We start from the raw sequence: 22,316 nt of genomic DNA, 5'->3' as shown, positions 1-22,316 counted from the left end.
ACAAAGGGAGTAACTGCCAAATCCAATTATACTATACTTTGTGCTTCAGGGCCCCTTGTCACTATTGCTTTTACTGTTTTCCTTTCTCCAACTTTTGTACCATACTTCCATGTAACTTGTTATTGATGTTTACTTTTAGCCCAAATTCTATAATGCAGGGAGAACGGTCGGCTATTCAGCGCAGAATCTTTAATTGAGCTCTAATTGAAGAACAAATGCGGGCCCAGCAAAGGACATGGGTGTAGTGTACACCTGTACACACAATTAATTTTTGCAACAAGAATGCAAGTTAGCAGGCATGTCTACACTTGCAATTAGATCAGATCCGAATACCAAATAGCCAAAGTAGATTAAGTTAGGCTTCGGGTGATCGATTTCGCACAACATGAATGGGAGCTTGTGTGGTGCATTTCAAAGAGAATAAATAAAGACGACATTGCAAACAGGACAATAATGTTTACACTGAAATCACGAGACAAACAGTGGCATTCTGTAAAACTTGTCGATCTCTCATAATTTCTCCAGACATCATTTACTATCATCTCCAAAATTTATTGGTATTGGGGACTGCCAGTACCCGTTACACAAGTATATGCTCCTGGTACACCATTTTCTGCTTTTGGAAGTAATACCCTAAAAAACAAAGGCCTTGTTGCTTGTGCTGGTATATGAGTTTATCTGTATTATTAGTACTTTGTAAGCTGGTAGATATGTCCTTCCTGATGTAAAAAGTTTGAGAACTGTCTTCCTTTTAGCTTGTAGAAGAGAGAACATCAGTATGAAATCTGGACTCAGGGATATTGCAGATCAGTTGTGAGTTGTGACAATTGACTTCCTCCAGTTTCGCCAAAACTAGACTAGATGGTGAGCCTCAGAGCACATGTTTGAGCCGACTCACTTTGGTCAGCCTCGGTTGAGACCTTTAAACATGAAGTACCCAATACTGGCAACAGTCAGGCAAATAAGTGGACAGATGACCATGTCAATATCCAGTACCCGGTTCCTGCTGGCAGTATTTGCTTGGCGTGTTAAGACCAAATGCTCATGAAGCAGATTGGTCAAATTGTCGAGCTGATGTATAACCTGGCGCTGACCTCTTGATATGTTCATAACCTGCATAGGAGACAAAGCACCAAACTTGAAATGTCAAATCAAGATATGTACAAAAGAATGTGTTACATTAAGATACGCACAACCAAGCACCAAACTTGAAATGTCAAATCAGGATATGTACAAAAGAATGTGTTACATTAAGATACGCACAACCAACACATGCTTTTATGGTAGTGATGATTCCTCAAGTGATGATGATGATAGTGATGATGACAAGACCACCAAGAAGAAGGCACTTGCAAGCATTGCAATCAATGAGAAGCCTTCTCTCTTCGACACTCCATCATGCTTCATGGCTAAGGCCACTAAGGTACAAACTTGTGATGAGGAACATGATAATGAAAATGAAATGAAAGTGATAGTGATAGTGATGATGATGAACCTACTAAGGATGAACTATTTGACATGCTAGAAGATGCTAAAGAACACTTTGACATCAAGAGAAGGGAATGCAAAAGCTTGCGTAAGGAACTAAAAGCCCTTAAGCAAGCCTTTGATGAGCTCAATGCATCTCATGAGAGGCTAGAGGAAGCCCATGAGAAGCTTGGCAAGGCTCACAAAAAGCTTGAAAAGGCTCATTCCTTTTTTCTTGATGAGCAAAATAAAAAGAAGCATGTTGAAACTTGCAATGTAGGCTTAACCTGTGATATAATTGATGAATCATTATCTATGCCTATCATTATTGCTCTCACTAATCCTTCTTGTAGTACTTCTACTTCCACCTTATCTAGTAGTGATGGTTTCACTTATGATGCCTCACTAATGGTTGAAAATGAGACCCTCAAGGAGGTCAATAAGCTAACTCACACCTTGGCTAAGGCCTATGGTGGTGAGGACCACTTGCTTATGTGCTTGGGTAGCCAAAAGAGCTTCTCTCTACAAAGAGGGATTAGGCTATACCCCAAGAAAGGCAAGGCGCTTTTGCTCCTCACAAGACTAGTTTTGTGAAGAAACATGGTCGGTTTTGCACTAGTTGCAAGCAAGTTGGTCATAAAGAGCATGAATGCAAAAACAAGAGCAAAAATGCTAATGTATCCACCATTAAGCTTGATTCTTTTTATATGCTTACTAAGGGTGCAAAGGGTGTAAAGGCTAAGTTCATTGGTAAACTATGGATGGGCTCAAAGAAGAAAGCCATTTGATACCAAAGAGCTTAGTGACTAACCTTCAAGACCCAAAGTAAGTTTGGGTACCTAAAAGAATTGATCTTCTTTTATAGGTCAATTACAAAGCCAGAGGAAGGCATTTGATTCTTGATAGTGGGTGCACTCAACACATGACCGGTGATACAAGAATGTTCAACTCAATCAACACCAATGGCAATGATGGTTATGATAGTATCACATTTGGTGACAATGGCAAAGGCAAGGTCAAAGGGCTTGGTAAAGATTGCAATATCCAATGACATGAGCATATCTAACATGTTGCTAGTAGAGAGTTTGAACTTCAATTTGCTATCCATGGCTCAATTATGTGATCTTGGATTCAAATGTATATTTGGGGTAGATGATGGTAGAGATCATAAGTGTAGATGGCTCTAATTTGATCTTCAAAGGCTTTAGATACGAGAATCTATACTTGGTTGATTTCAATGCTAGTGAAGCTAAATTATCTACATGCTTGTTCACTAAGTCTAGCATGGGTTGGTTATGGTATAGAGTCTTGGTCATGTTGGAATGAAACAATTGAATTGATTAATTAAGCATGACTTGGTTAGAGGCTTGAAAGATGTGTTGGAAAAGGATAAGCTTTGTAGCTCTTGTCAAGCCAGAAAACAAGTTTGAAACACCCATCCTAAGAAAAGCATGATGAGCACTAGTAAAGCATTTGAGTTATTGCACATGGACTTGTTTGGGCCAACACAATACACTAGCATTGGTGGTAACAAATATGGTTTTGTGATAGTGGATGACTAGTTGTGTGATGAATTTGGAATTAGGCATCAATTCTTGGCCAAGTACACTCTACAATCAAATGGCCTTGTTGAGAGGAAGAATAGAACACTCATTGATATGGCAAGGTCTATGCTTAGTGTCGATGAAATATGGTCGGCAGTCTACCTAGGGGTATGCCCAAGGTAGTAGATTGTCGGCAGACAGATGCGCAAGCCACAAACAAGACGGTGACGCAAGACAGACACGAGGTTTTATCCTAGGTTCGGCCGCCAAGAAGGCGTAATACCTACGTCCTGCGTCTGATTGTATTGCTGTATGTCAATGAGAGATGTTTTTTAGAGGGGTCCCCTGCCCGCCTTATATAGTCCGGAAGGCAGGGTTACAGATCTGGAAACTAATCCTAGCCAGTTACAATTGCCATACATGGCCGGATAAGGATTCCTATTCTAACCGACCAGGATCTTGCTTGGTCGCCAAATCTGTTTTGACTCCTTACGCGGGACTCCGAACAGGTTGGCCGGGCCGCGCGTCATCTTTTGGTGGACCGAACCCACTGATCCGGGCCGGCCCAAGCCTAGCCAGTAAGGGTATAGGGGTTAATACCCCCACAGCTAGTCCCCGAGCACCATGTATTATGCTGCGACACGCCATTTTAACCTTCTCCGACAAGTAAGGCTCGAGTCCTTGACATCTCTGACCACCGTCGTCGCCGGAGAAATAGGTTGTCCGAAGAATGTATGGTGCTCTTAAGAAAAAAGAAAAAGATTTCCGTCCTAGGAAGTGTGCCCACTTGTATTTCTGAAAAGAAATGTAAGTGGTCTTGAAGCGTAGCGTCCTTGAACATCAGAGGCGTAGGGGTCGAAAAACAAACACATTCACCGCAAGGTGAAGTGTGCCCACTTAGTCCCCGAGCCTGGTAGTAGGTGACGTAGTCACGTGGTGCCTAGGGTCTAAATAGAATTCCCAGTTAAGTTGAAAACCCAATTGCTGTACAGACAATACGAGATGCACCGGCAGGTGCATCGTACCGATGTAGTCCCCGAGCTTGCTGGAAGGCGAAGTATGAGCCTTGTAGCAAGGTCTAAATAAATGTCTCTCAACTGTATGTGAGTACAAATCACATGTAGCCGAGAAGAACCATTCTCCGAGCAGTGGTCGGGATAGTCCCCGAGCACTTTAGTAATCCTTACAATCATTCAAAGCATAGGGGTCGATTAAATAAACACATTCACCGCAAGGTGAAGTGTGCCCACTTAGTCCCCGAGCCTGGTAGTAGGTGACGCAGGCACGTGGTGCCAGGGTCTAAAAAAGAATTTCTACTGAAGTTAAGAATCCAATCGTCGTGCAAGCAAAACGAGATGCACCGGCAGGTGCATCGTACCGATGTAGTCCCCGAGCTTGCTGGAAGGCGAAGTAGGAGCCTTGTAGCAAGGTCTAAATAAATGTCTCTCAACTGTATGTGAGTACAAATCACATGTAGCCGAGGAGAACCATTCTCCGAGCAGTGGTCGGGACAGTCCCCGAGCACATTAGTAGTCGGAGCAGTCCCCGAGCACGGCAGTGGTCGAAGCAATCCCCGAGCACGGCAGTGGTCTGGGCAGTCCCCGAACACGGCAGTGGTCTAGGCTAGTCCCCGAGCACGGCAGTGGTCTGGGTAGTCCCCGAGCATTGTAGTAGTCTGATCCATCCTTGAGCACAAGACATGCAGCGAAAATACGAACGCCGCTTGTATTATTATTTGGTGTATTTATTTATCTCCTTTCTCTGTCAAGTCCAGTCTGACACGTCTGGTCAAAAAAGCAGACGGGTATAGTGCGGCACCCTGTCTTCTTGCTCTTTTCTAGCAAACAGTCGCTTGGCACCTGTATGGAGGTGCGTCAGTGTGGGCCCTCTTACACTATCAACGAAGAGGCGCGTACACTGGTAACGAAGGGGCGCGTTTATTGGCGTAGATCTCGAGGTTGTGTGAACAACTGTCTGCGGCGCGTGCGCACGTCTCCCAAGAATCTCGGGCGGACGAAACGACGGAGCTCTTTGTTATTTATAATATAGACCTGGTAAGTTACTTGTACCGATCCCCATTGTCATTCGCCGCCGCAACCTTCTTCTTCTCCTCGCCGAACCCTATTCCTCCGAAAATCATCACCAATCCCCCCGCCACCGCATCCACCCCCTTAGTAAGGACAGATTAATGGCGAAGAGAGACGCCCAGAAGAAAGGCGGAGTCATGGCGAAGGAGTGGTGGAAGTCGCGGAGCAATGAGCAGACCATCGAAGACCTCGTCGCCATGGGAGTGCTCCACAACAAGGCACTCGCGGGATGGCGTGCGCCGGAAGGAGAAAGCTTCCCCGATCCACAACCAGGTGAGATTGTGGTTTTCGAGGATTTCTTCAAACTGGGGTTTTGGGGTTCCAGTGCACCCTTTCCTTCAGGGTCTCTGCTTGTATTACGAGATTGGGATTTGCAATCTGCATCCCAACTCGATTCTTCTTGTCTCCACCTTCATCCATCTCTGCGAGGCCTATGGTGGCTTCCAGCCCCATTTCGACCTCTTTCGCCACCTGTTCTGTCTGCGGAAGAAAGGGAGCGGCGGCTCGAAGATAGCCGGAGGCGTCTACCTCAATCTGCGTGACGGTATGAAAGCCCAGTACTTGCACTGCCCCTAGGAACACCTCGCTGGACGAATGGTACAAGAAGTGGTTCTACATCCGCGAAGAGCCGAACACAATCACCCTGTGCGACGTGGGGTTGATTCCGGAGAAGAAGAACAGCTGGTCGGAGAAGCCCGAGAACTTGGAGCAGATCGCAGAACTGCTCGGGATGATCCCGTGGGGAAGGCTGGATGGTCCAAGCATGGTCGGGAACTTCATCAGCCGAAGGATCCAGCCCTGCCAGAAGAGGGTACATCCTGGCTTCGAGTACCAGGGAAGCGCAGATCCAACGAGGACCAGGAAAGAGGCGCTCGACAAGATAGAAGTCAAGGCCAGGATTGGGGAGCTATTCAACCTGGCCGATCCCAATTATGTCAGGTTAAACGACATCGAGCACGCCTTCAAGCTGGCCCGACCTCCCCCAAAGGTAAATGATACTTCCTTGTACCTGTAGAATCATGTTGTAACAAGAAATTGACTGTTGTCTCCTTTATGTTTCTCAGAGTAATGGTCGTGACCGGGCAGCAGTGTTCGTGTCTCCGCCCCCTGGTGTGGATTGGCCGCAAGTTGCCGGCCCAGCCGCCCAGACCAGCGCCAGGACCGAAGACGTCCACTGGGCGGCACTCGAGGTTGTGGAGGATGCATCGACCAGAGCTGCTGGCAAGCGGCCTGGCTGCCAACAAACGGCGCCAAGCCATCTTCCCCCTTTCAGACGACGAAGCAGAGGATGCGGACATCTTCCGGCTCGTCCCTCGAAAGAGGAGGAGACAAATGGGGTCGACGGAGCAGGGTGGCTCCTCTGTGCCAGCAGTGATCGCATCACCGACCACTGCAACACAGAGGACTAGCGAGGGAAGTGTCGAGCATCAAACCCCGGCGCCAGTACCGGTCATCGGAAAAGACCCGGTGGAACCCACCGAGCACGTGGAGCAGGCGCGATCGAAGAGACGCTCCTTCGCCACGTCATTCCAGTGCTTCCAAGCTGTAAGTATCTGTAACTTTGATGTAAGCTTATAATTTGTATTGAATATTATTGTCTTCTGAACTTTTCCCTGGTGTATCAGGTCGGCGTCCACCGAAAATCCCGACCAGCTAGCCGGATGCGGCATGGCTTCGCCAGTACTGGCGGAAAGAGCTGCTCAGCGGCCAGTTGTGGAGGAACCTGAAGAAGAAATTCCACCGGAACCTCAGCAGACGGGCGACCAGACGTCAGTCCCGAGCAGCTGGTCGAGAAGACAGCCGAGCAAAGTACAAGTGCTCCGAGCACAAACCCTGCTGAAGCAGGTACCTTGGTGCCAAGGGAACCAGTCCAAGCCGAGGAGCAGCAACCGGGGTTGGCACAGAGCACGCTAGCCGATGCTACGGCTCGTGGGAAAGCCATGGTGGTCGCGGAGACTGCAGACTCTAGACCAGCGCCGCCCCCTGAACAAGAGGCCGAAGAGGACGAAGTAGAAGAAATCCTGGGCCATCCCCAAGATAAACGACAACATGTATATGTGTCGCGCTGGCGGAACGACGAGTGGGTTATGCACGAAGAAATCCCAGAGGTCGAAGAGACCCTAAGAGTTGAACGGGCGGCAAAGCGTCTGGTGACAGAAGTCCAGGTATGTTTGGCTTGACCACTTGACCCTGTTATGTAGTCGATCTGTCTGACTTAGCTTGTTTATATGCAGGACTTGATGAAGACCGCGAAGTACCGAAAGAGGTGCTTCGACCAGATTGAGGGAATCACGGCGAACAATAAAGAACTGGCGGCCGAGGTGGAACACTTGCGCCGCCAACTTGAAGCCGCCGACCAGGAGAGGACAGAGCTAGAGGCACTAGAACCAGAACCTGGTCGGCCAGCTCAATAACAAAGAGCGGGAAAAAACAAGTAAGTTGTCATTTTATCACAGCAAGTGTGTAACACGTGTTGTTGCGTTGTTGGTAGTGACAGCTGTAATGCAGGCTTAGAAGCTGAAATAACCCGCCTCCAAGAGGGGAATAGCCACGTGACCGCAGAGTGTGGTCGTCTGAAGGAGGACAACTGAGAAACTGGCACGCAACCAGTCTCAACTCTAGGACCACACCACCAAAATGAAGGAGGAACTGAAAAGTAAGTATTCCAGACCACCTTTCTCATTCTGTTGCCCGCCTTGTCTTGTCGTGCCATTACATTTGATGTCTTGTACGGTGTTTAGTTTTAAAAGTCAATGCCAAGAGGCATCTAGAAGCCGTGATCAAAGAGCGTGACGGCTGGAAAGCAAGATGCCTCGAGGCCACCGAGGATCGGGACACATGGAAGAACCGGTGCCAGGAAGTGGCAACTGGCATTGTGCCCGTCCTCGACCTTATCGACCCGGCGCTCACAGAGGAAGAGCCAAGGACGCCCCAGCTCGGACTGGTCGAGAGATGCAGACAAGCATGGGGATGGTTCCAAGAGTTCGTGAAGGAGGCGGGTGAGTACATGGGTGCCCATGTGCTAAGCATGGTGCATGCCCACTACCCCCTGATCGATCTCAAGCGCCTAGAAGCTGGATACCCGAAGGAGGTAGACCCAGACAAGGCGGAGGAGCTTCGGATGGCCTAGCTAGACCTGTCAGTCAAAGATAATTGGCGACATTAACCTGTGTGGAGGTGGGACAACACCTGTATAGGGGACGCCATCGACAAGTCAGCTGGAAACGCCATCAGTTGCAAGCCAACCGACGAAGCCTGCGGTCTCGACTAGCCAGGCATCAGCGGGGCCATCCCCTTCAGCTCGACTAGCACAAGAGTCCCCAAGACCCTGAGTAGGGTATCGGAAGCAGCGAGCAGTAGGTGCCGCGTGCCCCGACCTAGCCAATGTAATAGGCTTAGAGCTAGTAGAAGGAGGGAATAGTTGTGTTATTGTAAACTTGGGCCTCTTCAGGCAAGCTTGTAATAACGTAACTGTATATCATTATAAGCTTGTTTGCTTTGTATAAAATGTTTTTAAGCTTGAAACTTATGTTGGTGTAACTAAGTGAGAACATGTTAACTGTTCTGTTTAGTTGTACCATTTTGCTCGACACATCATCCCAAAAAGTTTGTGCGGCCCTAGTTTGCCATGTGGTCGGAGTGTGAGGTTCATGACCTGTGCACACGTAGACGTGGATAAGTCAAACCAAGGGGGACCTACTGATCACCCATAACGTAGAGAGCGGATCCCATGCACATGTTGAGAGGAACCAGGAGACAGGGCCTGCTCTGAAAACCGTAGAAGGAGTGGTGGTCGGCTTTTACTGGCTAAGTTAGAATAACCATAAAATTCGAAGTGACACATTAGAGTGGTCGGAGAAATCATAATAGCTTTATTGAAGTAAATCGAAAGTACAAGAGAGGTACATATCTCAGTAGTTAAGCATAGAAATGTCTAAGCTTGTCGATGTGCCATGAGTTTGGTACGTCAGTACCATCTAGGTGAGCTAACCTGTAAGACGTTGGTCGTGTGACCTCCTTGATCATGAAAGGACCCTCCCATGGGGTTGCGAGTTTATGGACACCAGCCTGGTTCATCTTCCACTTTAGGACCAGGTCCCCGACCACGAAGAACCGCTCTTTAACATTCTTGTTGTAATACCTGCACAAAACAGCAAGGTATTTGGCCATACGTACACAAGAATTAAGCCGCTTCTCTTCTATGCTGTTTAGTTCTAGTTCTCGTACTTCATTGACCCTTCCTTCATCAAAGTTCTCTACCTGTGCTGATCTGAAAGCTATATCTGCTGGAAGGACTGCCTCAGCGCCATAAACCATAAAGTACGGTGAGACATCGGTGTTATGACTAGGCTGAGTTCTGAGGCCCTAGACCACGGCTGGTAACTCTTTGAGCCATCTTCTAGGAGCTTTGTCATTTTCTCTATACATCCTCTTCTTCAATGCATCTAAGATCATGCCATTGGCCTCGCTCGACTTGTCCATTAGCTCTAGGGTGTGCTACCGAGACTGTATTTTACTACTATGCTCCTTTCATCGCAGAAGTCCCAAAAAGCATTCTCGGTGAACTGAGTACCCAGATCAGTGATGATGCTATTGGGTATGCCAAAATGGTGGATGACCTAGTCGAGGAACATGACAGCCTTTTCTAAGGATGCCTATACTAGAGGCATGTATTCTATCCACTTAGAAAATTTATCGATCAGCATGAAGACGCATGTAAATTTCCCTGGAGCCGGTTTGAAGGGCCTGATCATATCCAGTCCCCAGCATGCAAAAGGCCAAGAGGCTGGTATTGTCTAGATCTCATGTGCTGGTATGTGGATCCTCTTGGCGAAGAACTAACAACCCTCACAGTGGTGGACTAGCTTCTCTGCGTCGGCTACTGCTGACGGCCAATAGAACCCTACTCGGAAAGCCTTGCCGACCAGCGTTCTTGAGGCCGTGTGGATTGCCATAGGAGCCAGAGTGGATTTGGTCCAGGAGATGTTTGCCATCCTCCTAGGTTATACACTTCATCAAGATTTCCTCCTTTGCGTTCTTGCGCCATAGCTTGCCATCGACGAGTAGGTACTACTTACTACGACGCATTAGGTGCTTGTTCTCTGTCTGATCAGTGTAACCACTACCATTTGTTAGATACTTGATGAAAGGTATTCTCCAGTTGGGCTCACGAGTGGTCGGAGGGGGCTCGGTGGTGCTTGACACCAGAACCATAGCCACCAATTGCGGGTCTAGAAGCTTGTCTGGCATGGAATCTTCCTCTTCGATGGAAGGCGTGAGCAGATCTTGGACGAATACACCATGTGGGATTTTTGCTCAGGATGATCCTAACTTTGATAGTGCATCCGCTGCTTGATTCTTGTCCCAGACCACGTGTATGTACTTGATGCCATAGAACCTGCCTTCCAGCTTTCTGATCAATTTGCAGTATGCATCCATCTTCTCACTGGTTGTGTCCCAGTCCTTGTTGAGTTGGTTGATGACCAGAGTAGAGTCTCCGTAGACGTAGAGACGTTTAACTGCCAAGCTCAACCGCAATGCGCAAACCATGTAGGCATGCTTCGTACTCGGTGGCATTATTAGATGCTGGGAAATAAATCCTGAGGACATAACGGAGCTGCTCCTTGGATGGTGACATGAAAAGGACTCCTGCTCCTGCACCAGTCAATGTTGAGAGAGCCGTCAAAGTACATCAGTCCAATACTCATCGGTTCCAGTAGAGGTAGGCGTGCTTAAGTCTATCCATTCGACTGATGAAATCGACAAGTGCCTGAGACTTGATTAGTAGTGCTGGCTTGCAAACTCCAAGGAAAAGGGGCATAGCTCCATTGCCCATTTGACGATGCACCCGTTCGCATCCTTGTTGCTAATGATGTCTCGCAGAGGGTACTCAGTCATGACCACCACACGATATCCGTCGAAGTAGTGTTTCAACTTTCGGGATGTTATCAGTATGGCGTAGATCAACTTCTAATCTATGGGTACCTGGTCTTGGACTCATCGAGTACCTCACTAATGAAATAGATTGGTTGTTGTACCTTGTAGACGTGGCCGGGCTCGTCTCGCTCGACCACCATGGCCGTGGAGACTACTCGATTAGTAGCCGCAATGTAAAGCAGCAGTGTTTTGTCTTCTCTTGGAGCAGTGAGGACCGGAGGTGACGTAAGGTATTGTTTCAGCTGTGTGAAGGCAGCGTCTACTTCCTCCGACCACTCAAATTTTTGGATGCTTTGAGTAGTTTGAAGAACGGTAATCCTTTTTCGCCTAATCTTGATATGAAACGGCTGAGGGCGGCCATACACCCGGTGAGCTTCTGAACATCCTTCACCTTCTTGGGCGGCTTCATGTCCAAGACAGCTTTGACTTTCTCCAGGTTAGGGCGTATGCCGTCGTGACTGACGATGTTGCCAAGTAGTATGCCAGAAGGAACACCAAAGATGCACTTCTTTGGGTTTAATTTCCACTAGAATGTGTTAAGGGCTGCAAAGGTGCGTTCCAGGTTGTCAACAAGGGTATGTGCTTCCTTGGTTTTGACGACTATATCATCAACATAAGCCTCGACGAGGTCGTCTTTTATCTCGTCTTTGAGGCAAGCTTGTATAGCGCGTTGGTAGGTAGCTCCAGGCATTCTTAAGCCCGAACGACATGGTCGTGTAGCAGTAGGCGCCGAAAGGCATGATAAAAGATGTCTTGATCTGGTCATCCTTTTTGAGAGCGATCTGGTGATAACCAGAGTAGCAATCGAGAAAGGAAAGGAGCTCGCAATCGGCGGTTGAATCTATGACCTCGTCTATGCGAGGTAAGCCGAAGGGGTCCTTAGGGTAGTGTTTGTTGAGATCAGTGTAATCAACGCACATTCTCCATTCATTATTCTTTTTGCGTACAAGAACCGGGTTGGCTAACCACTCCGGATGATACACTTCTTTGATAAATCCGGCTGCCAAAAGCCGTGTAACTTCTACCCTAATCGCCTCCTTTTTAGTCATGAGTGAACCTGTCATAGCTTCTGCTTGATAGGTTTGGCCTTGCCATTGACATTCAAGGAGTGCTCGATCAAGTTCCGAGGTACACCAGGCATGTAGTAGGTTTCCATGCGAACACATCCACGTTGCTCCTCAGGAACCTGATGAGCGTGTCTTCCTATTTGGGATCCAAGTTGGCCCCGATAAGGGCCGTTCTGCTAGGATCGCCATCGACTAGCTAGATCACCTTGTGCTCCTTGGACTTGATGTTCTTGTGAGGAGCCTTGAGGTCTAGGATCTCCAAGGTGGTCGGCCGAGGTCTTCTTGGCATCGAGCATGGTTTCGGCCATGCGAATAGAGAGGTCGTGAGCCTCTGCTATTTTGAAACTGTCATCCTCGCAGGTATAAGCTACATACACATTGCCTCGGAGGGTTAGAACTCCTTTCTCGGTAGGCATCTTGAGCACCAGATACCTGTAATGAGGTATGGCCATGAACTTGGTGAGCGACGGTCAACCAAGAATAGCATGGTAGGTGCCGTCGAAGTCAGCGACCACAAAGTTGACATAGTCGGTGCAGAAGTGGTCTGGGGTCCCAAACTGTATAGGTAGCGTGATCTGCCCGAGAGGTGTAGAGCTCTGTCTGGGGAGAACACCCTAGAACTGTGCCTCGTATGGCTTGAGATCCGCCTGAGCTATCTTCAGGGCGGGTAGACTGTTCTTGAATAGTATATCGATGGAGCTGCCACCGTCGATCAGTACTCTATCAAACTGGACCTTGTTGATACAAGGATCGAGGACTAGGGGAAAACGTCCTGGCTCAGGTATTGCGGCCCATTGGTCCTTTCTGCTGAAAGAGATTTTGCGGCGAGACCACAGAGGGAGCCATGGATCGGTGAGGAGGTTGTCGGCGTTGGCCACATTCAAGCAAGCACGGGCGAGTAGCTTGCGTTCCTGCTTGGTCTTGATGGACACTTTGCCTCCGATGATGGTGTGCACGCGATCGGTTGGCTTGACGTACTTATGACGAGGGTCTGCATCGTCGTCGTTGTTATCCTTGTTGCGCTGTTCTCCTGCGTCGTTAGGCTTGTCGGATGTATCCAGAGCCTATTGAAGCGTATAGGTAGACTTGAGAACGCGGCAATTCTCCATGGTACGGTTTGACTTAGGATGGAGCTGGAAGGGCCCTTTTAATGCTTTGGCATAGTCGTCTTCGTAATTACGACGTCTGCCACCCTTTTTAACGGTATTGACCTCGCCGTCGTCTTCCTGAGCACGCTTGCTCCTGTAATCATCACGGTGGCTACGCCACTGATTACGTTGGTCGTGGTGGTCGCGGGAGTCATTGCGCTGGTTGCGGTGATCAAAATTGTCGTTCCGACCATGGTTGCCGCGATAATCATCGTGGTGTGGGGGGTGGTCGGAGCATGGAACCCTTGCTGCTTCTTCAATAATTATCTTCTTAGCGTCGTTGGCGTCTGCATATTTCTTGGCGGTGGCCAGGAGCGCTGTGACCGATTCAGGTCTCTTCTAGAGGAGCTTGTCTCTTAGGGCGTCGTGGAAGCGAAGGCCAGTGATGAAAGCCTCGATTGCCTTGTTGTCGAAGATTGATGGGACCTTGATGCGCATCTCCAAGAAACGCCAGACATACTTGCACAGTGGCTCATCTTTCCGATCTCGGATCCATTACAGATCGTACTTGTTGCCCGGTTGTTCACAAGTAGTGATAAAATTGTCGATGAAGGCTTGCTTGAGCTCCTACCAAGAATCAAAGTAGTTCGCCGGCAAGCTAACCAGCCATTGGTGACCTGCATGGCCAACAGCGACTGGGAAGTAGTTAGACATGATGTGCTCGTCAGCCATGGCTGATCTGCATGCAGTTTCGTAGAGCATGACCCATAATTCTGGGTTTTCCTTGCCGTCATACTTCTAAAGTTTCTCAAGCTTGAAATTCTTGGGCCATATGACTTGGCAAAGGTGTGGAGTAAACTGCTTCAAACCCGGTGGGCCGTGGGCAATGTCATATTCCATACGGCGATAGCTTTCATGTGATGCACGATCGTTGGCTCTTTGGTTGATGCGAGCGCGTAGATCACGTACGTCCACTAAGGTAATGGCAGAGATCGTTATTGCCATCGTGGCGATCTCGATTGCCATCTGGATTAGCCTTGTGACCATGGTTATTGCGGTGATTGTCGCAGTTATCATGGCGGTTATCATCCCAAACGTCACGGCGGTTATCCTCCCGATAGCAGTTGTCGTCCCGACCACCATCATGACCACCGTTCCACCTTGACGGTTGTCTGATGGGTTGTTGTTGCATGAGCCATGTTGGTTGAGTGGCTGTGAGTGACTTGAGTATTAGTGGCTATGGCTTGATTCGATTGAAACAGATGGAGCCCAGGCTTGATTCACCATCTCTGCGGTCTGAGCCATAGCAGTCGTCAGATAAGCTTGTATATCATCGCGAACTGCTTGGGTTTCGGGAGTGTTGGGTAGCCACTGCATTGTCGCCATGGCGATGGCTACATTGGCGCTTGGAGTCTTGAAGACTTGTTTGTCCCCCACCCTGTCGAAGGCATTGTTGAGGTCACATGGCTGGACCCTTATGTGTCGTGCCTCCTCTTCTGCTTCAGCTTTGATTTGCCGGCGATTAAACTGGTCAATATTGCATGCCTCACGCACAGTCCTTTCTTGTTCCATTTTGCCAACTGCTGGTGGTTCGTCATTGCTGACAATGTTGATCAAATCCCCTCGCCTTGGCGGGAAAGACGGGAATTGTGGGGCCCACGGGGCGTGGTCTGGCATATCCAGATCATATTCAACGCCTTCATCATTGTGATGCTAGAGCTCAGTGTGGACGGAGGTATTAGATACGATGCTAGATGAGGAGCTGGAGTCACCCTCTTGGACTGTGTGGATGGATCCTTCTTGATAATCTTCGATCTAGATCATGTTGATGAAGTTGCGTGGCTTCGGCCGAGGTCGGTGCATAAAACACAGATTCAAGCAGCGTTGTAGGTTATACGCATAGCTGGAGGCAGCGTTTCACAGGCCGTAGGGCTAGGCCTAGTGGTTCTCCATTGAGGCTTCATACTTGGAGAGCCGGAGGCCCGTCACGGAGGCTGGACGGTGACGAGCGGAGCGCCCTTCGAGAGTAGATATGACCACAAGATCTGTACCAAGCCATGTAGGGCGGCTGGCCTGAACTGGTCAGGTAGATCTATTGTGGGGAGCAGTTACCTGCTCATTAGGTTGACTTTGAATCATACTTACCAGAGCTAGGGTTTCAGCGAGTTTGGTGCCGACCCGATCAATGGAATCGAGTAGGTCGGTGTTGTCGATCTGCTTCTCTTTGTAGCGGGGAGGCGGATGATAGGTTGTCGGTGTGGCTGAAGATGATGTGGGCATGATCAGAGCTAGATGTACCATGGTCGGAGCTAGATCTATCGTGGTCGGAGCCGTATCCACCGTGGTCGGAGCCGTAGCCGATGCAGGTGAGGTAGTGGTTGACACAGATTGAATCCATGCCTCCTCCATGGCCATGGCGATGAAGTCATCGGAGCCGGTGGTCCAGGTGATCTGGCTGACGGTGAACATGAGTCCACTTGGCATAGCCATGGGGCCGGAGGTGATGACCGTCTTGTTCGCTTAGAGAGCAGTACGCATACCCCCTACCTGGCAAGCCACTGTCAACGAAATATGGTCGGCAGTCTATCTAGGGGTATGCCCAAGGTAGTAGATTGTTGGTAGACAGATGCGTAAGCCACAAACAAGACGGTGATGCAAGACAGACATGAGGTTTTATCCAGGTTCGGCCACCAAGAAGGCATAATACCTACGTCCTGCGTCTGATTGTATTGTTGTATGTCAATGGGGGATGTTTTTTAGAGGGGTCCCCTGCCCGCCTTATATAGTCCAGAAGGCAGGGTTATAGATCTGGAAACTAATCCTAGCCAGTTACAATTGCCATACATGGCTGGATAAGGATTCCTATTCTAACCGACTAGGATCTTGCTTGGTCGCCAAATCTGTTTTGACTCCTTACACGGGACTCCGAACAGGTTGGCTGGGCCACACATCATCTTTTGGTGGACTGAACCCACTGATCCGGGCCGGCCCAAGCCTAGCCGTAAGGGTATAGGGGTTAATACCCCCACACTTAGTGAGTGCAATGTGAGTCAATCTTTTTGGGCCAAAACTATCAACACGACTTGCTATTGTAGCAACCGCCTCTATTGTCACCCATTGAAAGAGAAGACACCATATGAGCTCTTGAATGGTAGAAAGCCCAACATTGCATATTTTGGGTCTTTGGTTGCAAATGTTATATCTTGAAGAAAGGCACTAGATTGGGCAAGTTTGATAAGAAATGTGATGAAGGATTCCTACTTGGTTACTCCACTACAAGCAAAGCATATAGAGTTTGGAATTTTGATAGTGGTACTCTTGAGGAAGTTTATGATGTTGAATTTGATGAAACCAAGGGTTCACAAGTAGAGAATCAGAACTTAGAAGATGTTAGAGGCATTCAACTTTCAAATGCCATGAAGAACATGGATGTTGGTGAATTGAGGCCTAGGCAAGTGAATGATGATGAAGATAATCAAGTGCAAGTGCTCTCCAACTCAAATGTGCAAGATGATACAAATCAAGCTAGTGCAAGTGACTCTCATGATAATGAACAAGATCAAGTGGCTAGTACATCATCTCAACCTAATGATCAAGCAAGTGCAAACAATCAAGTTCCAATCCCCCAACCAACCAATGTTGCAAGGGATCATCCATTGGACACTATCATTGGTGATATTTCAAGAGGTGTGCAAACTAGATCAAGATTGGCTTTATTTTGTGAGCACTTCTCATTTGTGTCATCCATTGAACTAAAGAAGATAGATGAAGCATTGAAGGATGTTGATTGGGTGAATGCTATGCATGAAGAATTGAATAAATTTATAAGAAATCAAGTATGGGAATTAGTAGAGAGACCAAAGGGACACAATATGATTGGAACCAAATGGGTCTTTAGAAACAAGCAAGATCAAGATGGGATAGTAGTAAGGAACAAAGCAAGATTGGTAGCACAAGGCTATACACAAGTTGAAGGTCTTGACTTTGGAGAAACATATGCTCCGGTTGCTAGATTGGAAGCAATTAGAATATTGCTAGCCTATGCTTGTGTCCACAACATCAAACTCTATCAAATGAATGTGAAGGGTGCATTTCTCAATGGTTACATCAATGAAGAAGTATATGTTGAGCAACCTCCCGGTTTTGAAGATGACAAGAAGCCCGACCATGTGTACAAGTTGAAGAAGGCATTGTATGGCTTGAAGCAAGCACCTAGAGCATGGTATGAGAGATTGAGAGATTTCCTACTCTCTAAAGGGTTTATGATGGGCAAGGTTGATACCACTCTTTTCATCAAGAAGATTGGAAAAGATTTATTTGTATTGCAAATCTATGTTGATGACATCATATTTGGATCAACCAATCAAGACTTTTGTGATGAGTTTGGAAAGATGATGGCAAATGAGTTTGAGATGTCCATGATTGGAGAGTTAAGTTACTTCCTTGGTCTTCAAATCAAGCAATTGAAGAATGATACATTTGTGAGTCAAGGCAAGTATATCAAGGACACGATCAAGAAGTTTGGCATGAGTGATAGCAAAGTCATTAGCACACCAATGGGAATAAATGGTAACTTGGATAGTGATGCAAGTGACAACATGGTGGATCAAAAATTATATCGGTCTATGATTGGAAGCCTACTCTATGTGACCGCATCAAGACCGGATGTCATGTTTAGTGTATGCATATGTGCAAGATTTCAAGCATCACCAAGAGAAAGTAATTTGAAGGCTACAAAGAGAATATTAAGGTACTTGAAGCATACACAAAATATTGGTTTGTGGTATTCCAAAGGAGCAAAGTTTGAGCTAGTTGGTTACTCTGACTCGGATTATGCGGGATGCAAAGTTGAAAGAAAGAGCATCTCGGGCACATGTCAATTGTTGGGAAGATCACTTGTTTCATAGTCATCAAAGAAGCAAAATAGTGTTGCATTATCAACCACCGAAGCCGAATACATATTCACCGATAGTTGTTGTGTACAAGTACTTTGGATGAAGGCCACTTTGAGGGACTTTGGAATCAAGTTCAAGAAAGTGCCATTGCTATGTGACAATGAGAGTGCAATCAAGTTGACCAACAATCTGGTTCAATATGCAAGAACAAAGCACATTGATGTCCACCACCATTTCATAAGAGCACCAACAAAAAGGAGACATTTTCATTGAGAGTGTAGGCACCAAAGATCAACTTGCCAATATATTCACCAAGCCATTTGATGAGAAAAGGTTTTGCAAGCTAAGGAATGAGTTGAACATATTGGATTTCTCAAATATGTGTTGATGCACCCCCCATTTATATGACATGCCTCTCCTTCGAGCTATCCAAGGTAAAAGTTGATTGGCATGGCATACATCCTTGCTAAGGACATGTTTAGTGCATCTAGACATCTTTTCACATTCAATAGGCTCATTCATGAAAATCAAATGAATTTGATGATTGTATGGTACCACTATTGCTTCTATGCTTATTTTAATCTAGTGGTAGCATATGACATGTTTGTGGGCTTGTAAACCTAGTGTTTGATCTAGAAAATGAGCTCTAAGTGTTTAACTCAATATGGTACAAGATAACCCTTATTTGGATATGTAAAGAAGCTTGTCCTTAGATCAAACCGAGTTAAATGTCTTTGGCAAGTATTCTAGATTGGACCAAATTTAGGAATATGATCCTCACCCTATTGATTGACATTGATAATCTCAACCTATCTACATTTTGAACCTTTATGGTCATTGATGACAAAGGGGGAGAAAGACAAAGATATTAGTACTATGGGGAGAAAGACAAAGATATTAGTACTATGGTGAGAAAAACAAAGATATTAAGTGTGCTAAGATGATGAAAAGACAACAAAGGAGGAGAATTTGACATAGGGGGAGAGATATGACAAAGGAAAGGGATCAATTAAATTAAAATTTTGAGCACACAAGTAGGGGGAGCAAGCTCATGAACTTGTATAATGCATTTGAATGTGCATTTCATATGTTTGCTTGCATGGCACAAGTTTTAAATTTCAATATTCATGCTTGTGTGGTGTATGCTAGTTATAGGTTTGAATGATGAAATGAAAATCTAGCATGCATAGGTTATCTAGTGATTTTATTTCCAAGTGTTTCCAAGTAGTATCAAGCTAACCATGGTGCTAAGGATGGTATAATGGTGCACTCCGATCGGTATCATGCTTCAAAGGTTCATCTTTTATACCTTAGCATCATCTGGTGACATTGTCTCCTATATATCCTATCTAAGCATATGTGCAAGCTTCAATCCAAACTCTTAGTACATATGTAGGGGGAGCAATTGCTACCATATGGGGTTCATGAAACTTGTCCATATCCTTTTACACATAGTAAATATGCTTGGACAATCAACATGGATTCAATTGAATTTCAAATTCATATCTTTGTGAAAGGGTTGTCATCAATTACCAAAAATGGGGAGATTGAAAGCTCTAGTTTGGTTTTGTTGAATTGATGCTAACCTAGTTTATCAAAGTGATCATGAGATAGGTAGCACTACTCCAAGTGGTAAAGCAAATGAAGATCATGACATGATGATGGTGATGCCATGGTGATGATCAAATGCTTGGACTTGAAAAGAAGAAAGAGAAAAACAAAAGGCTCAAGGCAAAGGTATAAATGGTAGGAGCCATTTTATTTTGGTGATTGAGACACTTAGTGAGTGTGATCACATTTAGGATCGATAGCTGTACTATTAAGAGGGGTGAAACTCATATCGAAATGCGGTTATCAAAGTGCCACTAGATGCTCTAACTCATTGCATATGCATTTTAGGATCTAGTGGAGTGCTAACACCCTTGAAAATATTTGTGAAAATATGCTAACACATGTGCATAAGGTGATACACTTGGTGGTTGGCACATTTGAGCAAGGGTTAGGAACTTCACCGGAGGAGTGTCTGCCCATTGAGTGCGGACAATCCAACGGTGCCACCGGCACCCTATATAGAAAAGATGGATGCCACTGTAAGTGATCGGATGCTGGTCTCGGTTAGACCAGCACGTCCAGTCAGTGGTAGCAGAGGGCGTGTAGTTTTGGTCTCATGACCGAACGCTGGCATGTAAACTGACCGAATGCTTAGGGCCTAAGTCCGATTAGTCTGACATATGATGACGTAGAGTGACCAGACGCTAGGTGTGTCCGTTTTGGATGCTTACTGGAAACGACCGGATGCTGAGGTTCAGCGTTCGGTCACTTTGCAGCAGCACGTCTAGTCATCACTTGACCGTTGGGATCAGGCACTCAGTATTTAAAGAGAGGGGACATGTGACGTGCATCACATGACTGGACGCTGGGGTCCTTTGTCCGGTCGATATGACCGCAGCGTCTGGTCACCCCGTGTTGTGCCCAGTGAAGGGGTACAACGGCTCTATTTCATGGGGGCTTCTATTTAAGTCCCTTGGTTGGCTCAAGCTCACTCTCTTGGCCATTTGCATTGACATAGCAACCTTGTGAGCTTAGCCAAAGCCCTCCCACTCATCACCATCATTGATTCATCATCTTTGTGAGATTGGGAGAGAATCCAAGTGCATTGCTTGAGTGTTTGTATCTAGAGGCACTTGGTGTTCGTGTTTCGCTGTGAGATTCGCTAGTTACTCTTGGTGGTTGCCACCACCTAGATGTCTTGGAGCAGCAAGGATCATCGAGTGGAGGTTGGTGATTGTCTCCGGCTCCGATCATGGTGATTGTGAGGGGTTCTTGACCTTTCCCTGGCAGAGAGCCAAAAGGTACTTTAGTGGATTGCTCGTGGCTTGTGTGATCCTCATCTTGTGTTGGTTGTGTGGCACCCTATTGAGGGTTTGGCGTGTGATGCCAATTAGCCCGTGAACCTCTAAGTGAGTGAATCGCCACAACGAGGACTAGCTTGCCGGCAAGCAAGTGAACCTCGATAAAAAATCATTGTGTTCATCATTTGATTCTGAGGTGATTGGTTTTCATTGGTATTTATCCTTGTGATTGATTGGTTCACTCCTTGACATGGCGGTATAACATTCTTGCTCACTCTCTTTACATTACCACAAACTAGTTGTCAAGCTCTTTAGTGTAGCTAGTTGTGAGAGCTTATTAGTTTAGTTAGTGTGGCTCTTTAGTTAGCTTTTGAGATCACACTAACTTAGTGTAGTGTCATAGCTATTGTGTGGATAGAAACTATATAAACTAGAATTGTGGTAGGTGGCTTGCTATTTTAGTAGGCTAGCACAACACTTGTTTCGCCTCATAATTGTCTAACCGGTTTGTTAAGTGTTGTTGTAGAAATTTTTAATAGGCTATTCACCCCCCTCTAGCCATTAGGACCTTTCAAATGTCACCAGCCTATGTGGCAATGCTGCATGCTAGGTGCGGTAGTGTCGCGTGCTGTTGATTTTTCCTGCAAATGGAAATGGCTTTTCATCAATGACTCTCTATAGTTATTGGGTTCATTCACCATATCTATTACTGATTTAATCTTGGTGCTACCTCACCTATCTATAGCATGACTCCATAATTTGTTAAACCTAAATACTCTGAGATTGTGTGATGGTCTAGAAGAGCATTTGAGAAGTGGTTTGAGTAAGCAAGAAGAAACTAGTCATGATCTGGGTGAAACACCAGGTGCGGTAGTGCCGCACCACCCAAAACAAGTCTGTTCAGGTTGCTTCCCTAGCTCAAGATTTGAATCATCTTGCTTATTCAAACTATTTCACAAGTGTTCTTCTGCTATCCATTTATATAGTTTCTTATTTGGGTCTACACTTATGCATAGATGTCCTCCAGAGGAGATGATGAGTAGAGGGTCAAGAGGAAGCATGATGCTCCAAGAGAAAAGCCACTTTCTCATTATGGCAGAGGAACAGTAGGCTCTAGTGGAGTTGCTAGAGACAGGGGGAGTAGAGATGAGCAAATCTAGCAAGAGGAAGCTTTGGAGAGGGCTAGGCGTGTCATCCCTCCTAATGGATGTTCGGAAACAACACCACATCTTGATGAGTTTGATCCATCCTATCTCAGAGACTATGATGAGGATGTGGTTGAAAAGAGGGCTAATGACACTCATTAGCATCCAGTCATTGATTATATGGGTAGGTAGAAGATGGTGGAAGAGGCTAGAATGGAAAACCCATATAAGGTG

The 22,316-nt window shown here is 46.5% G+C and overlaps 1 protein-coding gene across 1 annotated transcript in view; it reads right to left on the bottom strand.

Moving 5' to 3' along the window:
• Nucleotides 1–396: 396 nt before the first annotated feature.
• The window catches only part of LOC136455931 (inorganic pyrophosphatase TTM2-like), a 44,191-nt gene continuing 22,271 nt past the window's right edge, over nt 397–22,316 (bottom strand). Inside the window, exon 12 of the mRNA XM_066455656.1 lies at nt 397–1,113. Within this exon, the coding sequence (XP_066311753.1) occupies nt 904–1,113 (210 nt within the window). The 3' untranslated portion in view covers nt 397–903. The remainder of the gene's footprint in view (nt 1,114–22,316) is intronic.

This window comes from Miscanthus floridulus, chromosome 6 (assembly GCF_019320115.1).
Source record: "Miscanthus floridulus cultivar M001 chromosome 6, ASM1932011v1, whole genome shotgun sequence".
Lineage (NCBI taxonomy): Eukaryota > Viridiplantae > Streptophyta > Magnoliopsida > Poales > Poaceae > Miscanthus > Miscanthus floridulus.
Note: the sequence above shows the minus strand (reverse complement) of the source record. Positions and strands in the feature narration are given on the sequence as shown.